The following is a 22,901-nucleotide window of genomic DNA, read 5'->3' as shown; positions in this document are numbered from 1 at the left end:
CAGATTCCCTGTCGAGCTTTTTTGGGAATTTATTAATAAACCAGCTCCTCTTCTTGGTGTACAACGGGTCCCTTGAACATGGTTCGTTGCCCCAACCTTAACTCAGGCATCCCTATCCTTTCTCTTGATGAAGGATAAGGACCACGCACCTTATGCCTCTTATAGACCTCTGTTTTGCTGAATATGGATATCAAAACGTTGGAGGAACAGAATGGTTTCATCAAAGGGCGTCGGCTCACCCTTGAAGCTGTTATTTTGCTTGTTGCTAAGAAGGCATTCTCCAGAGCTGTTGAATGGTTTTATCTTTTTACATTGCTTTATAAATTTGGTTGTGGGAACAGAATAATGTGCTGGATTTTACACTGTCTTGTGGTACTAAGCAAGGGTGTCCTCTATCCCCTTTACTTTTCACCTTGGCCATTGAACTTCTGTCAATAGCTTTAAGATCTTTTCCTCTTTTCCACCATTTCCCATGGCCTTGTCAAACTGAAATTGTCACTTTATGTGGATGACCTGCTTCTTTGTTTATCAGATCCACTGGCTAGCATTTTGTCAGTCTTGTACATGCTGAAGAGATTTGGCTCATTTTCAGGTTATATAGTGAATGTTCATTAAAAGTGAATGCTATGCTATAAATTCATTGGCTTTGTTCCTTAAACAGTCTGATAATCCTTTTGAACTCCACTCATCAGTGTTTAAATATCCAGGGATCAGTGTGACCCGTACTTTACCCTCTCTCTGTTCTGCTAATTTGCCTTGCTCACCCATGTCAAGGCAGACTTCCACAGGTGGAACTCACTGCGTTTATCATTGATAGGTAGAATAAATCCTGTCAAAACAACAGTGGAAAATAATTTTAATTCTGTAACCATTTTTGTATCCCTAATAAAAAGAAGATTAAAAAATGCTGGCTGCATTGATACAGTTACAGTACCTGTGTAAACAATGAGCAATATAGTGCTCTAGTTATTTTTTGTTTAGAGAGAAAAGCATTTCTGCAGTATGTTTCAGCCTGTGAAGCTTGTGAAAGGAGTGATCAATATTATCTATATTGTTATCTATATATCTATATTGTTATTACAGGCCAATGTGGCTGTCAGTTGTACCTGACTCAGGATTCAGAGTATTGCTACATCACTATCCTAGCATCTCTGAGTTTGAATGAATGAGAACCGTAGGGATTCTGCATCCAAACACTTCTCAGATGTTTAGACTTGTTTCAACTAAATTACTGAACACAGGTGGAAAATTATGTACACATGACTCATAGTATGTAATGTTGTACATAACAGAGCTTACACATCCAGACAGTTGCATTCTCATGTTAGATGTCTAGAGCTGATTCATCTTCACAAGAGAACTGTAGTTATATGTCTACACTTCTCTTGTGAAGTGTATATGTCTACACTTCACAAGAGAAGTGTAGACATATAACTACTTTGGCTGATTTTAGGTTGTAAAGTCTGATCTTATCTAATCAGTCCTGTGGTCACAAAGTCAGCAGTTTTATTCTTAGCTTGGGATGTGACAGTTTGGCTAAAGTGAATGCGCGTGTGAATACATAAAAAAAACCCTTCCCATAGATCTGCAGATGAATGTTGGGCTTCTAACCTGCATGCAGCAGTGAACGTATAACACGTTCAGACATTTTTGCAATTTTATTAAGCTTTTACCCTATGAAATAACTCCAGCTTGAGCATGAGGTGTCTCTTTGTGTGGCATGTTTGCAAGGCACACACCTGCCTTTATTGGGTTCTACTGTGACCAAAAACCAAGCTATGAAGTCCAAAAAAAACTCATACACCTCAGAGATTAAGTTGGTTAACTCTACTAAGGGCCTCTTCATTGTGAAGAGGAAGATTCTGAAAGATATTGGGCAAGGTTTAGAACAAGAAGAGATTTGATCTGGGAGGTGAACCTAGAGTCCCTTTGTAGAGAGGGGAGATATTTTCCACGTTTCAGTCATCCTTCAGCACCTCATTTTCTGGGATTTACCAAATAACACCTGTATCAAGCACCCCTGAGAGCCTGAGAGAAGATTGTTTGGTGTGATGAGACAAAAATTGCAAAGCTCTTTACCGTAGGAATATGTATACCAATCCCTACCACCTAATAGCATCCCCACTGTGAGCCATGGTGTTGGCAGCACCTTTCAGCGCTTTTCTGGAGCAGGAACTTGAGAGAAGATGACCTGCTTTATTTTTTAGCACAACAACCACCTGAAGTTCACAAACATCACAACACTTTTGGCTTTTGGAACAGAGGCAACAGATCAGAGGCAACCTTTCTTCAAACTTGAGAAACTAAAACCGTCTGTAGCTACAACTTTATCCATGTTCCTACTCAGTTTTCCTATTTATACAGCAAAATGTTGATTTGTGCAAACCAGAGATTCATCTCTAGCAGGTGATGTGAAACAATAGTGGTCAAAATGTGCTGGTCAGTAGCCACACTGCACTGCATACTTCCTCTAAGTGTTTGTTGTTTTCAGGAGAATTTTATTGTTCCCATGAGGTGAAGTGTTTTGTAATCCCCGTCTACCGGTGTGTGGTCGCTGTGCCTCAGTCAGTTTTGATTCAGCTCTGCTATAATTTTGTCTTAACATCTTCCTCATTTCAGATCATGGAGATCAATGGTCAGAACTTTGAGAACATCTCCTTCTCCAAAGCTGTTGACATCCTGAGAAACAACACACATCTCTCTCTCACAGTCAAAACAAACATATTTGGTGAGTAAAGTCAGAGTATTTGTACTCACACACTAATTCACATAGCACTCCACAATCCACTTCAGTTCATATCAGTGTTAATCATTTGAGATGATTGCCAATCCTCATCATCCTCTCTCTTACTCTGTCAACCTAGTCTTCAAAGAGCTCCTTAGCAGGATTGTGCACGAGAAGAAGAACGGCGGCCCTCACATTCCCAAGATCCAGGAGAAAAAAGGCAATCGTTTCTCTATCCCCGACCTTCCTGGAGACATGGAGTTTCCTACAGACCACAAGGCCACCAGGAAAATGAAGGCCAACACTGTATCAGGAGGACGCAACAAGATCAGGAAGATGCTAGAGAAGACGCGCTTCAGTATACTGCCACCCAAACCATTCAGGTAAGAGGATTTATGTCAGCACTTCTGCCTGTATCTTTACAGACAGCTTTACAATGTGTTTTTTTTTATTATGTCCATGCAAGTATGCAGTATAAGACATGAAATGGTAAAGGAAAACAACATATCATTAAATCTATTTTACCGATCCAATATGGCATGTGGGCATGTAGTTTCAGTCACAGCTAAAACTACATGCCCATACACACCATGGAATTTTGAAGACAATTTTAGATGTTGACCTAAAATATGGTCAGATAATGAACCATAAGCACAACGTGGCATGAAATGAATGTCACAGAGATTGATGGGAGGGCTTTAAAAGATTAATGTGAGTTCCTGTGAATTTACACCTTACTTTGCGAATGTGAATCTGAGAGCTCTTCCATGAAGAGGGCCAGGCCACAGTCCTCTCTGACTGGATCTGTCTACTGTGTCTGCATCGGTATTGTAGCAAGCTGTGACCATCTGCAGACAGGAAATATTGGAGGCGTGAGCAGAAATCTAAGCTGCCAGCTTTCCGACTGAAGTGAGCAGCTTATTGCACCTCAGCCTTCTCTCATGGTTTGCATGAGCAATTTCACCCAACTATAATGCTTACCTACTTTTTTGGAAAGTGGTGGCACACGGTAATAGGTAACGGTATGCAAGTCCATCCAGCCATAGTACTTGCAGCATCTGGAGCAATTGAAAGCAATTGTGCAGATGGAGGCTCACATTCAGTATTCCACCCATAACGTACTGATACAGACTTGATTTCATTTCATTAAACTCCATACTGTGTCAGTGCTGCAGAGAGAAGTTGCTGTTCTCTCCCTGTCAATTACAGAGCTAACTCGCGGGCCATAGACTCACACACACACTTGCACAGGCACTGTCATGCGGATCCACATCCCCTCACTTCTCTATCGCACCGTCTCCGCGGTGATTATGTCCACAAAGTCACACAGTTTGCATGAAAACTGATTGTGCTCTGTCTCATAACGCAATACTCTATCACACGGCCATTGAGCTGACTTAGTGCACAGCTTCCAAAAAGCTCTCCACTGCGTTCTATTTATCGACCAAACAAGGGCTTTCATTGCTTTTTATTTTGCTAGTTGGCACCATTGAAACCACTCTTTGATTCAAAGGAATTGATTGCTGATTAAAGGGACTGGAGATGAGACGCGTGATTCGGGTCAATCGAGACTCATCAGTGCCTGTTGTAGGATGAAAATCTGAGGCTGCGTTGTAAAGTTGTCCACTGGACGTGTGTGTGTACAAAAGGTACAGGCTGTTCTCAGGACAGCAGAATGTAAGGCACTGCACAGTTTGAAGTACACACACACACACACACACATAGGATTCACTGACACACATTAGCTCTCACAAGGATGTAACCTGTGACCACCGTTGCTATGGTACAGTCTCTCTTTCACAATGGCCACTTTTTCAGTGCTTTTGCTCACTTTTAAAATCCAGTCAGTCCATGATTTTGCGAGTTAAATTAAGTAAAATAATCTTGTTTAACAATTTAAAATCCTATTCATATGCCTTTGCCCAGCTTGCATACTCACACAAACCGATCGTCTCTGCTGCTACTTCTTTCTGTTCTTGGCTGACATTGCGCTCCACTTCAGACTAGGATTTTATATGACAAGGACACACTGGCAATAAACAAGTCGTTTCTCTGCAAAATTAAGATGTCCAGGCCCGTGCATCCACCTTTACACACATCCCATATCGACTAACCCAGGTGATTTACATTCCACAGATTGGAAAGCAATAGACAGAGGTCTTAGCCTGTAATCAGTTTGTCTCAGAAGTCGAGGTGATTTAGTGAGATGATGATAAAACAGCAACCTCATATCTTATATTGCCATTTGTTATATACTTATATGTTCCTAACTTTGATGCATATCACAATTACTGTTGTGCTATTAAGTGTTTATCACAGCGTTCAACCACAAATCACGACTTAACTTGAAGATTAATCAATTATGACGATAATTGTTAGTTGCAGCTCTAAAGGCAATATTATTGTTTTTCTTTCTTTTCTTTAAGTTATATTAAAATCAATAAGTTCACCTAAGCGTGTTCAATCTGCTCTCCAACCTTAAAGGCGGTTTTTTTCTTAAAATTTTGTTTAAAAGGTCTGTGAGAATCCTGCTGAGGTGGTTATTATTATAGTTAGTATTTTTTGTGAATGAGATCAAACACTTGATTTGGATTTCCTCACTGATCCTTCAGTTTCCTTATATATAAATCTTTGCAGGCACTGTGAATTTGCTCCTGACATTTGTCTGCTTATTTATTTCAGCAGATGTGTCAGTGTGTCCAAACTTTGTCTGTTTTATACTCTGTCAAACCTCTGTGTGTGTTTGTGATGTTTTAAGTGTGTGCGAGAAACAGAGGCCTTGTCTTTCATACACGGGCATTGTCGCACTGCTGAGAGCTGAATCACGTCAGCAGAGCTCTGCTTCTGCTTTTTTTGTTTCGCTTTCTTTTTCTTTTCAATGTTGTCTCTCTCCTGTTTGTCTCTGCTGCTTCAGGGGCCTGTTTGGGTAAGACCTCTTGTGTAACTCCCCATCCTTCAAACATGTGATTCAGTGTCCATCTGCAGATGTGCACAACACAGCAGGCAGCACACACACACACTCATACACTTACCAGCACAGCTGACCTTCAGCAACATGACTAGATTTAGATTGAACTTGTGGATTTCAAGGTGTTCCTCCTTTTCATTTTCACATTCAAACTCTCCATTCAAATTTATGTTCACCACTTCCTTCCGGACTTCTGGATTCATCTTCAGACGTTCTGTTATTTAGCCAAATATATTCTTCAGGGATGTTGCAGAAAATATCCTGAGGCCTCAGTTTATTACCGTGTTAAATAGCAGAGAGGAGTGTTGTAGCTACAGATGGTTTTAGTCTCTCAAAGTTGAACTGTCAGCACACCTGGCATTATGGTATGCATAATAACTGACAGTGTACTTTCATGGTTTTCCAATGTGGCACATCTTACCTTTGCCACATTCAACGGCATTGTCTTCAGTGAGCTAATACATATTAAAAAACTTGATCATACCCATTTCATTCAGGAGTCATTTGGACTGTGACCGGCTATCATTGAGTCTCTGTCTGGACCTCCACTGTTCCAAGCGTGAATATTATTAGACTTGTGACAGAGTCAAGAGCTAACAGTGTCAGCCTAGTCTTATTTGAGCCCCATGCTATCTGTATTAGGCTCATTTTAACCATCATCCTCTTTCTAAATCTTCTTTGTCTGTCTTTCCTTCATTTTTCGCCACCCTGCATGTTATTTAATAAGCCGATTTCTTTCCTTTTTTCTTTTATTCGTCATCTGACCGTGTCTGTTTTTTTTAGCCGTCCTGCCATCTTTTTTCCCCACCGTTTTCTCTCCTCTATTTCTTCCATCTTGCCGGCGCAGAACCTGTTGACTGGTGACTCAGAGATTACAGAGGGTTTTGCTACAGGATCACGCAGCTGTGTTAGAGGAAGTCCTGCATTACTGCACCGTGTTCAGTACATACTGTACAGACACATTCACCTGGAGGGAAGCTACAATTAGTGTGCATTCAGGACGAGATATGAACTCTCCATCTCAGACACTCCATTGCAGATTGTGACTCCAAATCTAACTATTCATTTGTATGTCTGCAACGTGTATTGAACATCAATAAATCACTGCATTCAAGTGCTGATTTCAGATCATATTGCAACCATTTTCCTCTTTTATCTTATTATTATGTGTCTATAGTTAATTTTCAGTCTGAAATACTTTGAATTAAACAACTGTAAATTTGTAAATTTAAAGTTAATTCTAGATGCTGTGTAAGCTCCTAAAAATCTTAGATTTAGTTCTGGAAAAGCTATCACAGCTATGTCAGAAGGTGTTATCCAACCTTCAGACACCCACATTTATCACTTGAGGCAGGGCTATTCAGAATCACTCCATGGGTTTGTCTCAAAAGAGCTGTCATTTCTGTGCAGATTCAGGCATTCTAATGAGGCCATTAATGTAAAGGTTGATGTTTGCATTTCCCTGAACAGGACTGGGGAGCCAGGTGGAAAGGCTTCTGTCTCTCAAGTCCAGCTTAGCCTTATAATACAGCTGGACACACACACACGAGAACAGGAGGGCTAAATGCTAACACACAGATGTATTCAGATGCTAAAAGCAGGGACACAAATACAAATGGACAAATAAAAACACCTGCAAGGTCACAGGAAAACATCTGAATGAGCAAAAATACTCATGACTTATGAGTTATGTTTCTTTTCATATGTGCTCCTCTGTTTGCAGTGTTTCTGTGAGCTTGTGTATACCAGTCTCATTGTCTCGTGTTGTGTACTTGTGTGTGTGTGTGGTGAACTTGTGTGTCTTTATCTGTGAATGCTCCTTATCAGTTCTTGCCATTCATGAAACCGCCCCATGGCTGAATTTCAGCTGTGTCACTGCTGCATATTAAAAGAGCAACATAGTGATATTGATATATTGTGTTGCCATTCTGCAGGAGTAGACATTTCGATTAAATCTCCTGATATTTTTTTCTATGGTGTTATGAGCTGTGATTCTAATATGCTCTCAAGATGAAGGGAAATACACGCATTCTAATACCTGTGCTTAAAACTCATAAAACAAGGGGGAAAATAACATTCAGGCACTTTTTGAAAAATGTCTACTGCTGCAAAATAAAAGCTTGAAAGTTCATCTTAGAACTTGAGGTTTGTCTTTGATGGAGAAGATCTAATGTCCCTGTTTATCTCTCTTTTTCTCTCTCTCATAATATCACACCCTTTTTCTTTTAATACCATCCCTTCTTCCCCCACTCCAACCTTCTCCTCGTCGCCCATCTCCCTACTGTCCCCGCTTTCCTTTCTAGTGATGGCGGCATGGGTCAGTCTCAGGATGACAGCATTGTGGGTACCAAGCAGTGTCGTCACAGCGTGGCAATCATGCCCATCCCCGGCAACCTGTCATCCAGCAGCCCTGACCTGCTGCAGCCGGCCACCAGCGTCCTCGACTTCTCCAACCCCGCAGGTAAGAAAAATGCTGATTCTGTGAGGTGGGGAAAATTCTTCTACCTCTGCTTCTTCTTCTTGTTCTTCCAGTGTCACCAAGCCTGAAGCAATGTTTCATAATTATTTTCCACAACACACCAACTGGCCAAAGGGAGGTTCTAAATTTAATGGTCAACTTAAAGGATGGTTGGTTGCTTAATAATGGTCTAATAAACAATTGCAAGTACTTCAGGTGTAAGGGAACCAAAGCTTTCATTACACCCAATGGGAGCTGTTTGTGACCTTCATGGCCTCAGCCATCGCTGAGCATTTCAAGTGTCAAACAGTTCAGCACTTCTCACCTGAAGAAGTTCACTGAAAGCCACTTGTGGAATGAAGGACTCCAGTGCTCAGTGAGTTATGAGAGAGGCTGTACAGACAACCTGTCACCCTTTAGCATAATCACATAAAGCAGCCATATGAGAAATGTTGTGTATTGTGCAGTTGGTTGTCTCGAACACAAACTCTCCTCTTTTATCTTTCTCTCTCCTTGAAATAGAGGCAAACTCCTCGAAAAGACATATGTTCCCTTGTGCTGACAAAGGAACACACATTCACTCACTCAAAGCAAGCAACGGGAAGTTTCCCGCATAGGTGTACGCAGCTTTCACACAAACACACACACACACACATGCCCTGGGGTCTTTCTTTTTGATGTGTCACAGAGCAGAATTGTGTCTGTCTGACATGAATTAACCTCCTGGACTATGAGACTTATTTATTCCTTTCCTGTCAGATGGGTTTCTGAGCCCATAATTATTTAAACTAACATGGAGCAGACCGTGTGTGTGTGTGTGTGAGTGTGTGTTGATGTGGGTGTGCGTGTGTGAGTTAATGGGAATAAAAGACTGAGTGAGGGGGGAACAAAAAAGAGAAAGTGTAAAGGTGAAAGCAAGTGAGAGAGTGAATATGGCTCTGATTTATTCACCACCCATTTGTCATTGAGCTCCACACACTCTGGGAGACGCACACACAAGCACACATAACAGGCGCACACATCTCACCAGTTTGTAGACCTATATATCACATGTGGCTGTGTTGTACTAGAGGACAAACACACACGCGCACCAACCAGGCTTCATTAATCACCCACCATTATATCAAGTTTCCTTCAGTATTCTTGGCTCCAATTAGATTTAATCGTAGAGGATATAACAGCCTGCTCAAACAAAACCCCTTTTTTCCAGGTGCTCTACAGGGCTTGTAATATTTCCAAAGTCCTACCTGTAATTACATTAGCAGATCAGAGGGAGTTCAAATGCATCAATATGATCTTTCCACTTTCCACACTAGGGAACATGAACAACATAGCTGACAATGTATGTTAGCATTTTAAACACTTGACGTGTCAGTCTCATGAAGAATAGGTCTTAGTTCTGTCTTTTTTCTGGCAGCTTTTGGATTATTTTAAAGTGCCATTTTGGTTGCTTTTTGGGTTAAATCTTTTATGAGATTGTATTAGATTTTATAAAAGTATTACTGATCTAGTCTCACTTTATTAGATAGGATTATTAAAAATGAGAAATGAAAACTTAATTTCTATACAGCTTTTAAAACTAAAGTTATAAAGTCCTTCACTGTAGCAAATGAAAGAATATGTGTTCATACCAAATAAAGATAAACATAGAACAGAGAGAAAAGAATATGTTAGAATAAATCAAAGACCAGCAAGCGAGAGTGTTGGAGGTTTTAATCAGCAGCAGAATAGAAGTGTTTTGTTTTTTTTTTGGTGGCTGCTGTTTATGCGTTGTCTAATGTTTGCGAAGTAGCAGCATGTTTTTGTGTCTCCTCATATGTGTGGCTCTGTGTAAAGCCACACTCTCAGATCCTCAGTGTGTTCTTTGTTTTTGCCTCTCTACCATCTCTCCAGTCCTTGTCTCTCTCTCCTATTGCGTCTCACTTGCTGTGATTTTAAACAGATGTTCTGGTGTCGACATGATGAGTCACACTCCCCTCTGGTTTCCCATGAACAGATTAAGGCTACACTAGAAACTCCACTGGTCTTCCCTCCTTTTTTTTCTCTTCTATCATCATGTTTCCGACCACTATGTCTCTTTGTACGCCTCCCACACTCTCTCTCACTCTCATATTCACTGTGTTTTCTCTTTCTCCTCTCTGCTTGCCAAGCCCTGGGATTGTACTGTAAGTATAAATACCTTTGGTGCCACTGTTTGATTGTGCTTCAGTAAATATTCCTCCCAAATGTTCCCTCCAACATGTCTTTTTTCTTCATGAGTTTTTTTTTTTTTTTTTTTTTTTTTTAACCTCAGTCCATTTTGCATCTCTGCGTCCATGACCTGCATCCTTCAAGCTCTGGGTTTTGGCCTTGTAGTGTGTTTATACTTCTTCCACTAGTATATTTGTCCTTTAGAGAACATACTATATGAGTATGAAAGTAAGGACATTTTATTTGGCCTTCAAATTGGCTTTGAAATTTGTTATCTTAAAAGGCAGAAGTAATCTTTCATTTGTAAGCAGAAGATGTTTTTTTTCCCCAAAAAGGTACATAGTCCTGCTTTCAGGCTTACAGAAGTCTTAGGCCAGGTGTTGAAGAATGAACATACATGAAGACAGATATTAGAGTGTGAAATAGAGTCTTGGATTTTCCTTTTTCTGTTTATTTACTGGTGTCCTGGTGTTTAACCCCCAGCTACTCTATGACACTTTTCTCTGAGAACCTCAAGCCGGCATGCCCTGCCCTCCCCTGCTCTGGATGCTTTCACTTGTGATTTATGTCTTCCGACTGTATGATGGAGTGACTTGGAAAAAGCTTTGGCAAACAGTGGAAAGGAGGAGACGGAGGAGACTGGGGCTTGTGGGCAGCGTGTAGCCTCTCTTAGTGCTGTGTTTGCAAAAACCCAAGACTCTTCTTTTTTTTCCTTGTGTAGAAATCCTCTTTGGCTTCAGTCCAGAAATAAATCCTCTGGTGTTGATGAAAATGAGTGATACCTTATTAAAGATAATAATTGATTGGATATTTGGCTGGGTGGGCAGCGATCATCCTCCTGTGTGCAGGTCAGGTTGCAGCTCGCCCAGAGGATTAAACATGATTAGCCCCCCCAACCCCCCGGATATGATAGCCAGCTATTTAGCCAAGAGCTTCCCACACTCTAATCACAAATCACAGCTAATGAGACACAAAGCATTTAGCTTCCACTCAGCCTACCCTCACCACCCCGCTGCACATAAACAAAGAGGAGCTTTGCTACTGCAGCAATACAGAAAAGAAGGAACGAAAGCTGCACACTTAAAACTCTGGTGCAGTCTTTGTATTTCAGTGTTTCTGTGGATGTCACCTTCAGTAATCATTTGACTGCCACATTAAATTCATATGTCATGTGTTTTAAATCAATAAGCTCACATTCCACAGTCCATAAAGAGATCATTCATCAAAAGGCTGCCAACATCAAAACATCAATATGTGCACATTCTAGAAACCAGGACCCACAAAAAAGAAAAACAAAAATGAGTAAAAGTCAACGTTTGCAGTAAGTTGATGAAAGACTATAAATATCCAATCAAGGTATATAATGTACTTCCTTTAAGTAAATGTGCAAAGTTACAGAAGTGAGAAAGAACATTTGGTAAAAAAAAAATCCTAAAAAAAAACCAGATACATTCCTGTCAAGAATTTGCTTATGCTAATTTAACTTGCATCCCAGAAGAAACTGAGAGCAACAGCTAAATGTGTACATTCACAACGAGACTGATGCTACTTCCCCCTAAAACTCCTCACTTCTTTCATTCGTACATCTTATCAAATTAAAGATATGTGACCTCCCTGAATCCTGTATACACACACCGACACACATTTTACAGATGCAGCTCTTTAAACAAACAGAGGTGATTGATTGTCAGCATTCACTCTAACCTTATTGTTATTGGCTTTGCCTTCAGCAATTTGTTTCTGTTTATTGTGCTGCTGCTGTAATGATGACAATAAAGGTGCCCCAGTTATTGTCATCTTAACGCACACACACACACACAGGCAGATCAGAGATCCATGTTAATAAGGGTGAAGGTAATGGCTTTGTGTCTGAGCACACTTAACCCTTTTTCTGCTTGACAAACATGAGGAAGCTAGAGCATGTGCGTGTGTGTGTGTGTGTGTAGGTGTGTGCAACCTCAAGCACATCTTTTTTTTTCCAGATGCCACCTTTTGTTCGTGATCTCCATTTTCTGTGTTCATGATTGAACCAAACCACATAGAACACACACACACACACACACATTGCTGCTGTATGACAGTTTCATCTGGTCTGTCGGGCTCCCTCTCCACTTGTCACTGTGCAGTGTTCATAACTCATTGTTTTGAAGCTCTTTGGCTGCCTGTGGCTAATGGGCTGTACCCTCTTCCTTACTCAAACACAGGGATCTTTAATGCAATATTTCACTCAGGGGGAACTTTTCCATTATTTAACACACGTTGCACTGTGTGAGTCGTATCTGCTACAGCATCGGCTGCCCCAGGAGTCACCACTAACATTCAAGCTTTTATTTTGGCTTCTCGCTATTGATTCTTTTCTTGTTTTAATTTAAATAAGCAATTATACAGTATGTATGTATGGAAGTAACACTGTGTGTCATCTAAAAAGCAAAACTTATTGTGCAAGATGATGCAGTTTTTCTTATGAATTATTCATTTTTGCATTCACAGCTTTTAAATGGTATATTATATAACACTGTTCACTTAATGATGTAACTTTAAATGATTAATTATTAAATAAAGAAAATTAGTTTTAATTTAACCTTTGATGTACATTTCATGCACAGCCCCTAATACAAAATGGATAAATAGTGTTATTGAACTAAATCTAAGCATGTAGAGAGAAGCTGTAGTTGGAAGACAAAAATGCTTACAGCCATGTGTGGCATCATCATGCAAGTACATCTGAAAACTGACTTTAACAAGACTTCTCTTCCACTCACAGACATCCCGGACCAGGTGATTCGGGTGTTCAAGGCCGACCAGCAGAGCTGCTACATCATTATCAGTAAGGACACTACTGCCAAGGATGTGGTCACCCACACCGTCAATGAGTTCGGTCTCCTCGCGGCACCCGAGACCTACTCCCTGTGTGAGGTATCAGTTAGCCCTGAGGGAGTCATAAAACAGCGTCGCCTGCCCGACCAGCTCTCCAAACTGGCTGATCGCATCCAGCTCAACGGCAGGTAAGAAGCACTTAGGTCAATATTTTTGGAAAATGTGATTCTGAGGACATAAAACAAATGGTTGACTTTAAAGTTTATCAGAATGTATTTTAGGATGTACATGCCTTTGTCTTAGAGAGTGGTTATCAGTAGCCGTGTTTCTGTCTTTGCGCAACTGAAGTACACAAGGCAACAAGCAAGAATACTTAAACCAGGAAGCAACATCACGGTCAGGGAAGCATGCTGGTCATGGAAAAAAGGCATGGATACATACATACGATCCACAGTGGGAATCTTGAACAGAAAGCAAGTGTTTGAGCATTAATATATAGACCTGTGTTGTGTTGAAGGTTTGAATGACCCATAGTGCTGAGACATGGGAGATTTCTATTCCTTTTTCAAATTATTTGGGGTTGGTTCAAATTACAGAAGGCCACACAGTGCTCAGTATTTTGCACAACTACTTATAGATTCTTGAGTTGTTTATAGATTTCTAGCCGTGTACTGTGCATGAATTTCATCCCAGACTACATCTAACCCAAATCACTGCTAACACAGCAGCTCCAGACTTCACACTGTACGAGTTTTGAATTTAGCTCTGCCAGAGAGTTGATCGTGTGCAGTGCATGTACAGTATATTGATTAAACCCTCTTTGTGCAGTGGTTCTCAATCCTGTTCCTGGGGTTACAGGCTACTAATCTGTAAAGTAGTTAATTCACTTATTTTAGCTTTGCAGAGCTGTAAATCATTCCCTGAGTAAATGGCTCAGCAGGGCTCCAGGTCCTGAGGAGCAGAATTCAGAACCACTGTCCCAGTTCAGTGTAATGATAAATCAAGTGGTGCTACCCCTTAAAAGCCCCAGGAAACATTTTTAGTAGTTGCTACTCTGAGACGAACACAAATTGCAGTTTGTCCCATTAAAAACCAAAAACAACAGTTTATAGTCCACAGTAAACTGTATGTGATGCTGTTGACGCGCCACAATGACATGTTAAAATCCCAGAGGGTCAAACTGCAGCGGCTGTTTAAGCATCACTTAGGTGGACACTTAGCTGCTTAGATGATGTGTATAATTTTTTTTTTTTTTAGATTCCTCCCAGTTTGTTGCACATCACACTGTCCTCTGGATGCCAGACACATTCCCTTTTAAGATGAAAGTTAGTAGGACATGAAAGATAATTGGACAGCAGCCATGAAGTCTGCTTTAAAACGACTTCTGCATCAGTTTTTCAGTTTTCTCCCTCTTCCCTTGCCTCCTGTGGTCCCTCATCAGTCCCCTCCCAACTAGGTTAGCATAAATATTTCATCCTCTGTCAGGGGCGGAGGCCTCAGCAGACAGCATGGCACGTCTGGAATAATTCATACACACACTCACATGCGCACACAGATACAGATATGGACGGTCACGCATCCACTGCATACACACAAAGACATGCATATACTGTGTTTAGGCAACCATTCATATTGGTATTCATGGATTTTGTGTACTTCTACATCTAAACACATAATTTTTTTTACTAAGGAAGTCTTCAATGTGTACACAGTCAGACACACACTCAGTCACTCAGAAGACACTTGCGGTAACACCTTCCCTCTGTTTTTGATGGATGGCTGAGCTGCAGAGGGAAAAAAATCTGCCATACTGTGAGATATGGATAGGAAAATGGTTGGTTTAACTGTAGAGCTATGAAGACGCAACGTAGATAGCTCCACTCTCTAATGCATATGTCTGGACTTTCCTCTTTTCTTTATATATATCCTATGACAGTTATTATTTATAACAAAAAGTATTTGCCATTAAGAACTGTTTATCTTGGTGACTTTACTTACACACTTAGAATCCACTGTCATGCTGGCCATATTTTTACATACATACATATACATTGTGCAGTGTCAGCAGGACGTGCATGTAGTATGTATTCGGCGCAGTTTGCAGTAGTTGTATTTATCAGGAGCAGGAGGCAAACATATCTTTGCTGTGCTGCTCTCCATGTATCTCACCCTGTCCGTCTCTCCCTCCCCCCATGCGTCTGATGACTGACAGAGGGTCTAACAGGGGACAGGTCAAGCCAATAGCAAGCCTTCCTCACGCTGCCAAAACACATATACATGCACCTAAGGGATCCTAAGCTCAGCACACACACACATATGCACAGCAACAAACCACCGCTGGCTATTTAAAATGGCTTGGTTCCAGTGACTTTGCCTCACCCAGATCTACTTAGCACCACTTTGTCCGTCATTAATATCCTCTCCTCTCCTCTCCTCTCCTCTCCTCTCCTCCTCTTCCCATCTTATCTCGTCTCATCTGGACTCCTTTTTTCTTGTCTCCTCTTTTCCTTTCATCAGTTTCTTCTCCTCTTGTCTCATCTCTTCAGCCCACCTCTCTTCTCATCTTCTCTCCCACTGTCTCCTCCACTCTCCTGTCCTGTTTGCAGAAGTGTTGTCTTTTTTATTTCCCACTTTCTTTATTTCTTCACCACCTACAGGTTCTTGGAAAGTCCCAAAATGTCTTAATTCTACATATATAGATACGGCCCTTTAAGCCTTCAGTTCTGCTTATGAGCGCTCAAAAATGTCACTTTTTTCTGAATGTGAAATATAAATTCTGCTCACTTCACATCTTTACATCGTGTCTTGATAGCTGTTCTTCTCCTCACTTCTTCTGGCAGAGTAACAAAGGGCAATTTAGAGTCACATCCATGCCAACACTTTGCCCCTGAGGGATCTAGGTCTATAGTTCTCAGAGGTGCTGAATTCCAAGAACACAACATTACAGCTCCATTAGAGTGGAGGATGGGGGGGGGGGGGGGGGGGGGGTTAGATTTATAAACATAGAAGCACATAATGAGGCAAAAGAGATGGTCTGCTGCTGGAACCTCTCCCGGAAAACTGTTGGAGATCAGACCTAAAGAGAAATGGCCCTTTTTTCCCCCTCTCATTCATGTACCTGTCATCATTCTTACCTCTCTTTTGCAGACAGGCTCTCCATCCTCTTTCGCTCTGTCTCTCTCCTTCTCTACACCAATCTAAGATATGCCTGTAATCTATCAATACCATCAGAGTATTCTTCCCTTTCCTCAAACTAATCTTAAGTTGGGGACACAAAATGTGCCCATTTAAAATGAAATGTGAATGAGGGGAACATTCAGGAGATTTATCTGGGTTTTTTTTTTTGTGCAAGTTACAGCTGGCTGAAAAACTGGATCTGTCCACCCACTTGTCTGCCTCTGTAGTCTATATTAAAGCATCTGAGGACACTGCAGATCTAGTACCTTCTGTAGTTTTCCAGCTCTAAAAATACACTTTTTACCATCACTGAAATTATATCAATAACTCAGAGTACTTTACATCCTGCATATCATTTACTCTTTGTAATTACCATCATTTAATCCTCCCTCTATTTCTTTAAACTCAAAGATTTAGACATAAATTAAACATTACACTTGTCTTTTTGTTGTTTTTTATTGCAGGATTTCTTTTACTCAAGGGGTTTCTCTAATATTATACACTCCTTAGGTTTTATAAATTGGGTAGCTAGATAATTTTACAAATGAACAGCTTCGTAGGAAGTAGCACAAATACAGTTTCCAAATGACTTTATTGCATTACATTGTGGCTGTCGTGTTTGACTCAGCAGCAGTCAAACACATGACAGCCTCTGTAAAACTTCTCTGAGCCGTTACAAATAACTCAACCAGGAATAATGTTTTTATCATTGTCATTTATCATTCATCACTTGATAGTAATGCTCCAACGTCCACATCTTATCCTCTCTGCCCCGTTCTCTGCCTTGTAGGTACTACCTGAAGAACAACATGGAGACGGAGACATTGTGTTCAGATGAGGACGCCCAGGACCTCCTAAGGGAGAGTCAGATCTCTCTGCTGCAGCTCAGCACCATGGAGGTCGCTGCCCAGCTCTCCATGAGAGACTTTGAGCTTTTTAGGAACATCGAGTCCACAGAGTATGTAGTTGTTTAGTGTTTTTATTGACTATCACTTCACAGAATCATATTTTTTTCCTGAACTGAAAAAAAAGTAAATTCTCACCATTTATTTATTTATTTTTTTTAACTTCTTTGTCGTGGTTCTCAGGTATGTGGATGACTTGTTTAAACTGGACTCCTCAGTGGGAAGTGGTAATTTGAAACAGTTTGAGGAGGTGATAAACCAGGAGACCTTCTGGGTTGCCACAGAGATCCTCAAGGAACCCAATGCCCTGAAGAGGATGAAGACCATCAAACACTTCATTAAGATCGCCCTGCACTGCAGAGAGTGCAAGAACTTTAACTCCATGTTTGCTATTATCAGGTGGGCTCAGTGTAGAAACTGTGTAAGAGTGTGTGTGTGTGTCTGTGTATTGGCATCCTGAATTGTGTGGTGACACATTGTTTCATCATTTTTGCCTTAGTTGTAATATAGTAGTAGCATCAAAGCAGGATTTTTGTTCTGTGATGACAGCTAGCATTTATTCAGTCTCCCCTGACAGCTTTTGTTCCAAATGAGCTTTGGCCGCTCGCCTCCTTCCCCACATCCTCAGGAGAAGCAGCCTCACCTCCTCCCCTCTCCTTCCCCTTCCTGCCTGCTCACTGAATCAGCCCAGATTCTCCCAAACTGCACAGAATCTACCTCTGCAACCTTACACCATTTAAAACAACACTCCCATAGCGACAGTTACACTTATTGTTTGTTGTGTTTAAACACACCAATATCTGCATACGTGTGTATTCATGTGCAAGTGTGTCTGTGTCTGCACAAGCAGTTGTGAGTGTGCGGGTCGTTGTTCAGCTGTATGTGTTTATGTAGGATGGGGATTTATGCTTACTGTAATTCATCTGTGTTTGTAAAAAAAAGAACTATACACAGGGCCTCTCTGTTAACTCAGGTTCAGATCAAAACACAGGGGCCATGTTGGGTCATTTGCAATTTCAGTTTTTAACCTGCCTTTGGGGGCCCTGTAGGTCTCGGGTCCCTGGAGCAGTTACCCACTTTTCCCCTTTGATAATCTGCAGATTATTATTAGAGACTGTCTACAGTTTTACTGTAGCATAAACTTAAATATAAATGCATGAAGATGCAGTTCTACAACATCACTGTACATGTAAAACATTTTGATTTCTAGTGATTTCTACAATACAGCTTTCTCTTGACTTCTTGGCTTAATTCACAGAGGCTTTTGAGCTGTTTTTACACTAGGTCATGTGAAACAAAGACTGTGTCCACTTCAGGTCTGGACTCAGACTTTGAAGAGCTCAGCAGCACGATGGTCTTCTGTTCGCTGCTGTAAAAGTCTGACCTCCACGTCCCTTTACACTCCCCCTCACAGCAGGATGCCTTCACACATATGGCTCTCTGACGCATAACCTGCCAGGCGACTGGGGCATTGCTCTGTGTGTGTGTGTGTATAAGAAAGATAAGAAGCAGGGTTTCCCATGTTTTTTATAGTGGGCCCAGCCTGCTTGGCTACCTTTAAGAAAAATCAGTTAATAGTAATCAGTAATACTGAATTGACAGAGAATTGACAAGACTGAAAATACAATCCCATGATTGTCCAAACTTGATAGTACTCATCTTACTATCCTCTGACAAACTAATTATATATTTCTCAAAGAAAGACTTTTAAATACTGATTAACACTCTTTGGCCCAGATCACCAACATACAGAGGAGCAATACAGAGAGTCTGGAAAAGCAAAGAAATTGCTACCAAAAGAGAAGGAGTGAGGAAAGAAACAGAAAAGTTGTTACAGCAGCAGCAGAGGGATGTAGAGTTGGTGAGCAAATGAGCAAGAGACAGTAACTGGAAAGATAATGAAAGAGGAGAGCAGAAATAAATGCTGTTCCAGTCATAATTATCAGCTGTTTAAATGAGTCTCCTCAGAGTTGGCATTGCCTCAAGGGGTCCTCTGCTCTGGAAAAAGGAGGATTCGCTAATTGAAGATGGTTAGACCAAAAAGTAGTAACTATGCAAATGTCAGTGTGCGGTTTTGGTTTGGGATGCATGTATTGAACGTTCACACTAAAACTATACTCTTGTCTTCTTGCTCCTCTACCCTCATTTCTCTCCCCTGCTTCTTCACTTCTGCCTCTCCCATTCCCCTCCCTTCTTCCCACCATAACCTATTTATCTCTGCCTCCCTGCTTCCCCACACTCTCCTTGCAAACCCTTTTTTTCTCTCACATAGCGGTCTGAACTTGGCACCCGTGGCTCGGCTGCGGAGCTCGTGGGAGAAGTTGCCCAGTAAGTACGAGAAGCTGTTCGGGGACCTGCAGGACGTCTTCGACCCGTCCAGGAACATGGCCAAGTATCGCAACATCCTGAGCAGCCAGAGCATGCAGCCGCCCATCATCCCACTGTTCCCAGTGGTCAAGAAAGACCTTACATTTTTACATGAAGGTAAATGACTTGACTTGAAGTTTTAAATATCATTCTTTTCAGTTTGATGCTCCCTACTTCCTCTGTGTTGTGCGGAAGGTCAATGTCAGACACACTCAGGAGGTTTACTTCTGCTAAAGACTTCCCCATCTTGCCTTTTAGACATATTTCACCAAGTCTGGTCAAAACCACCCAAAGTGACTTCTCCTTAAAGGTTTTGTCTTTAAAAAATGATTATGTCCTTGTCAGAAATGAAAAGGAAAGTGCAACTTGCAAATGGCCCACCGTGACTTAGTATAAAAGAAAGATGCCACTTTGATCTCCTGGAGGAATGACAAGAAAGAGACCAGAACACAGAGATTTTCACTTTGACGATTCGTCGTTAAAATATTTTTGCGAACTGCATCTTGCGAATGTCCCAAAATATGAATCATTTATCTCTTTTACAGTGTTGACAGCTGACTTCACACTTAGTGTTTGTGAATTTATGTGTGTCTTTACTTGTGTTTGCCAGGAAATGATTCCAGTGTAGACGGTCTTGTGAACTTTGAGAAGCTGAGGATGATCGCCAAGGAGATCAGACACGTGGTGCGGATGACCTCCGCCAACATGGACCCTGCTCTCATGTTCAGACAGAGGTTGGTTTTTGTCATACTACAACTCCTAAAAAACATTTCCTCTCAAGTTTTAACGTTTTTGCTTTGACTAAATCTGCCGTTGGAGCCAAGATTCACTTAAAGCCTTTTTGTTGGTGATGAAATTAAAGCCCCTATGTGTACATTTTTATGAGATTCTATGGTTCAAATTATTTTGGTGACTTGTTCTTTGTGGCAAAACAAGAGAATCTATGAGTTGGTTCAAGGCCTTTCATTCGTAGTGTCCCCCTAAGACACAATGAACAATTAATTTACGTAATGGGACGGCCTCCATGAAATTTACTGTCAAGAAATAAGTCTAATCATAGTGATTTATTGTGGTTTTATTTCCCCAGAAGTGATACCAGATCTTCTTAAAAATTTGTTTATCTTTGATAAACAGCTCTTCCTGTTTTCCATCAACCAGACTGTAGCAAAACTGTGACTTCTCAGAAAGAGGTTTAGTTTTTAGAGAAGACACCTTTACTAGAGTAGAGTACAAATGTGGGCAAAAAGGGAACCACTACACCATACCTCCACCAGCCCACCTGGATCCTTCACCAACAGGATCAGGCACACACTCAAGGTCTGGTTCAATCAATTCTTATTCACTTCCTGTCCAGTTCATGACTCTTGGTGTTTCAATTGCTTTCCTCAGCTGGAATGTAACAGCACAGTTACACATGTCATGGATGGACCGGAAGTGAGAATTGATACCAACCACTGTGTGTAGTTTGTATCACTCCGTCTGTGTGTGTTTATCACAGTCTGTCACTGCTGCAGAGCATGACTGCCCCCTGCTGACACTCTCTTCATACTACAATCTCAAGACATAAAAGATATTTTTCAGTTATTTTAGATTTAAAATTATTGTTCCAGCATTATATGTGACAAAGGTTTTTTTTCTCCCAATACAAATGTTGAGACAAGGACCTGTTTTTCTGTGTGCGTGATGCGCAAAGTCATAACACGCACTTTTCAAGTTGATATGGGGAGATGTCCTGTGTCTGGTGTCCTCCCATCTCCAATCATTTCCTGTTTGTGGTGGCATGACCTCTACATAGTCTTGTCTCCCCCCCCGACCCTTGAACTTGTCTTTAAGTCACGCTTCAATCTTCACGCCTCTTGCTTGCAGGAAGAAGAGGTGGAAGAGTTTAGGGTAAGTTTGTCCTGGTACCGGTTTCATCCTGTTTCGATCTGGACCAGCAGAAATTCAATCCACCCTGCATCCCTACCACCATAAACTCTGCATGTTCCCCCTTCGATATACCTGAGCGTTCACATGTGTCTGCCTGTGCTTGTGTGTGATTAACCCTTCCATTTGCAGTTCCCATTCAGCTGAACCATACTGAAGTCCATCTTTGACCCATTAACAATCTGTACTGTTCATAAGACTGTATGTTTGAGTCATATAGTAGCTTGAAATAATACTGGGCTGGTAGTAAAGAAAATGGTCTATAATTTTAGATTTCCCAGCATCTACTGTAGTTTCAATTTCAAATTTACAATAAATGCACCATATTATGGACCTTCGGGTGAGACTGTGTTCTCTGCTGCTGTTTCCAAAGTCAAGAATGAACCTCAGTTAAATTCTTTGTATGGCAAACCCCACCCATCTGCTAAATAAAGGCAAACTAAAACCAACCATGAGAAATGTTGACAGATGCTATTTGACTCCGGTTTGGTGTTTGTTCATATCTGCATCCTGGCAAAACATTCCCCATATCTGAATCCTATGCATCTTTTGTTTCCTAACCCTTTTTGCCTCCATCTGACAGAATGTTCTTCTGTTCTGTACTGTGATAGCATGGCACACCCGCGAGAGCTGCCTCCCTCCCAGCTGCATGGTCCTGTTTTTAAATGCTATGCTCCAACACAAAGACAGATGTACAGATTTTATAGTTGAAGAGGTGTTTGATGAGAAAGGGGTTGCGTTTGTTTTATAGAGGATTGTACTGATTGTCGTTTACCGTTCTTTCTGCCCCTCTCTCAATCTGCCCTTTTGTTTCCTCTCTTTATACTTTCATGCACATTGCTCCTGTTTCTGTCTTACCGCCTTTATTTATCTCCCTCTATCATCTGTTGCCCCAACTTTCTCAACCTTTCATCTTCTTTCATTATTACCCATTTCTCTCACTTCTCTAAATTTCCTCCATCACATTATCCATCTTGTTTACTCGTTTACTTCAATACACTTCTTTCTACTCTTACTCGGTTTTCTTCCTCTCATCTCCTCTTCATCTGTCCTGATTATTCTCCTCCCTTTCCTTCCTTCCCTCTTCTTCCTCGCTCTCTTTCCTCCTGATCAGGTCTTTGAGTCAAGGCAGCACCAACTCCAACATGCTGGACGTGCAGGGCGGTGCCCATAAGAAGCGAGTGCGTCGCAGCTCGCTCCTCAATGCTAAGAAGCTGTACGAGGACGCTCAGATGGCCAGAAAGGTGAAGCAGTACCTGTCTAACCTGACGGTGGAGACGGACGAGGAGAAACACCAAATGATGTCCCTGCAGTGTGAGCCGGCCTACAGCACCTGTGAGTAACACAGTTCCAGCACTAGACTACTTT

The 22,901-nt window shown here is 41.3% G+C and overlaps 1 protein-coding gene across 7 annotated transcripts in view; it reads left to right on the top strand.

Annotated features, from left to right (window-relative positions):
* Window positions 1–22,901, top strand: part of rapgef6 (Rap guanine nucleotide exchange factor (GEF) 6) — a 131,327-nt gene that overhangs the window by 96,380 nt on the left and 12,046 nt on the right. For 4 of the 7 annotated variants that reach the window (XM_041051237.1, XM_041051238.1, XM_041051240.1 and 1 more), the window contains 11 exons: window positions 2,620–2,728; window positions 2,865–3,108; window positions 7,997–8,154; window positions 10,302–10,316; window positions 13,106–13,346; window positions 17,126–17,293; window positions 17,424–17,639; window positions 19,513–19,724; window positions 20,218–20,341; window positions 21,474–21,497; window positions 22,648–22,868. In XM_041051237.1, coding sequence (XP_040907171.1) covers window positions 2,620–2,728; window positions 2,865–3,108; window positions 7,997–8,154; window positions 10,302–10,316; window positions 13,106–13,346; window positions 17,126–17,293; window positions 17,424–17,639; window positions 19,513–19,724; window positions 20,218–20,341; window positions 21,474–21,497; window positions 22,648–22,868 — 1,732 coding nt within the window. The remainder of the gene's footprint in view (window positions 1–2,619; window positions 2,729–2,864; window positions 3,109–7,996; window positions 8,155–10,301; window positions 10,317–13,105; window positions 13,347–17,125; window positions 17,294–17,423; window positions 17,640–19,512; window positions 19,725–20,217; window positions 20,342–21,473; window positions 21,498–22,647; window positions 22,869–22,901) is intronic. The other 3 variants (XM_041051239.1, XM_041051235.1, XM_041051236.1) reach the window with 2 other exon arrangements.

The sequence above is a fragment of the Toxotes jaculatrix genome, chromosome 12 (assembly GCF_017976425.1).
Source record: "Toxotes jaculatrix isolate fToxJac2 chromosome 12, fToxJac2.pri, whole genome shotgun sequence".
Taxonomy (NCBI): domain Eukaryota; kingdom Metazoa; phylum Chordata; class Actinopteri; family Toxotidae; genus Toxotes; species Toxotes jaculatrix.
Note: the sequence above shows the minus strand (reverse complement) of the source record. Positions and strands in the feature narration are given on the sequence as shown.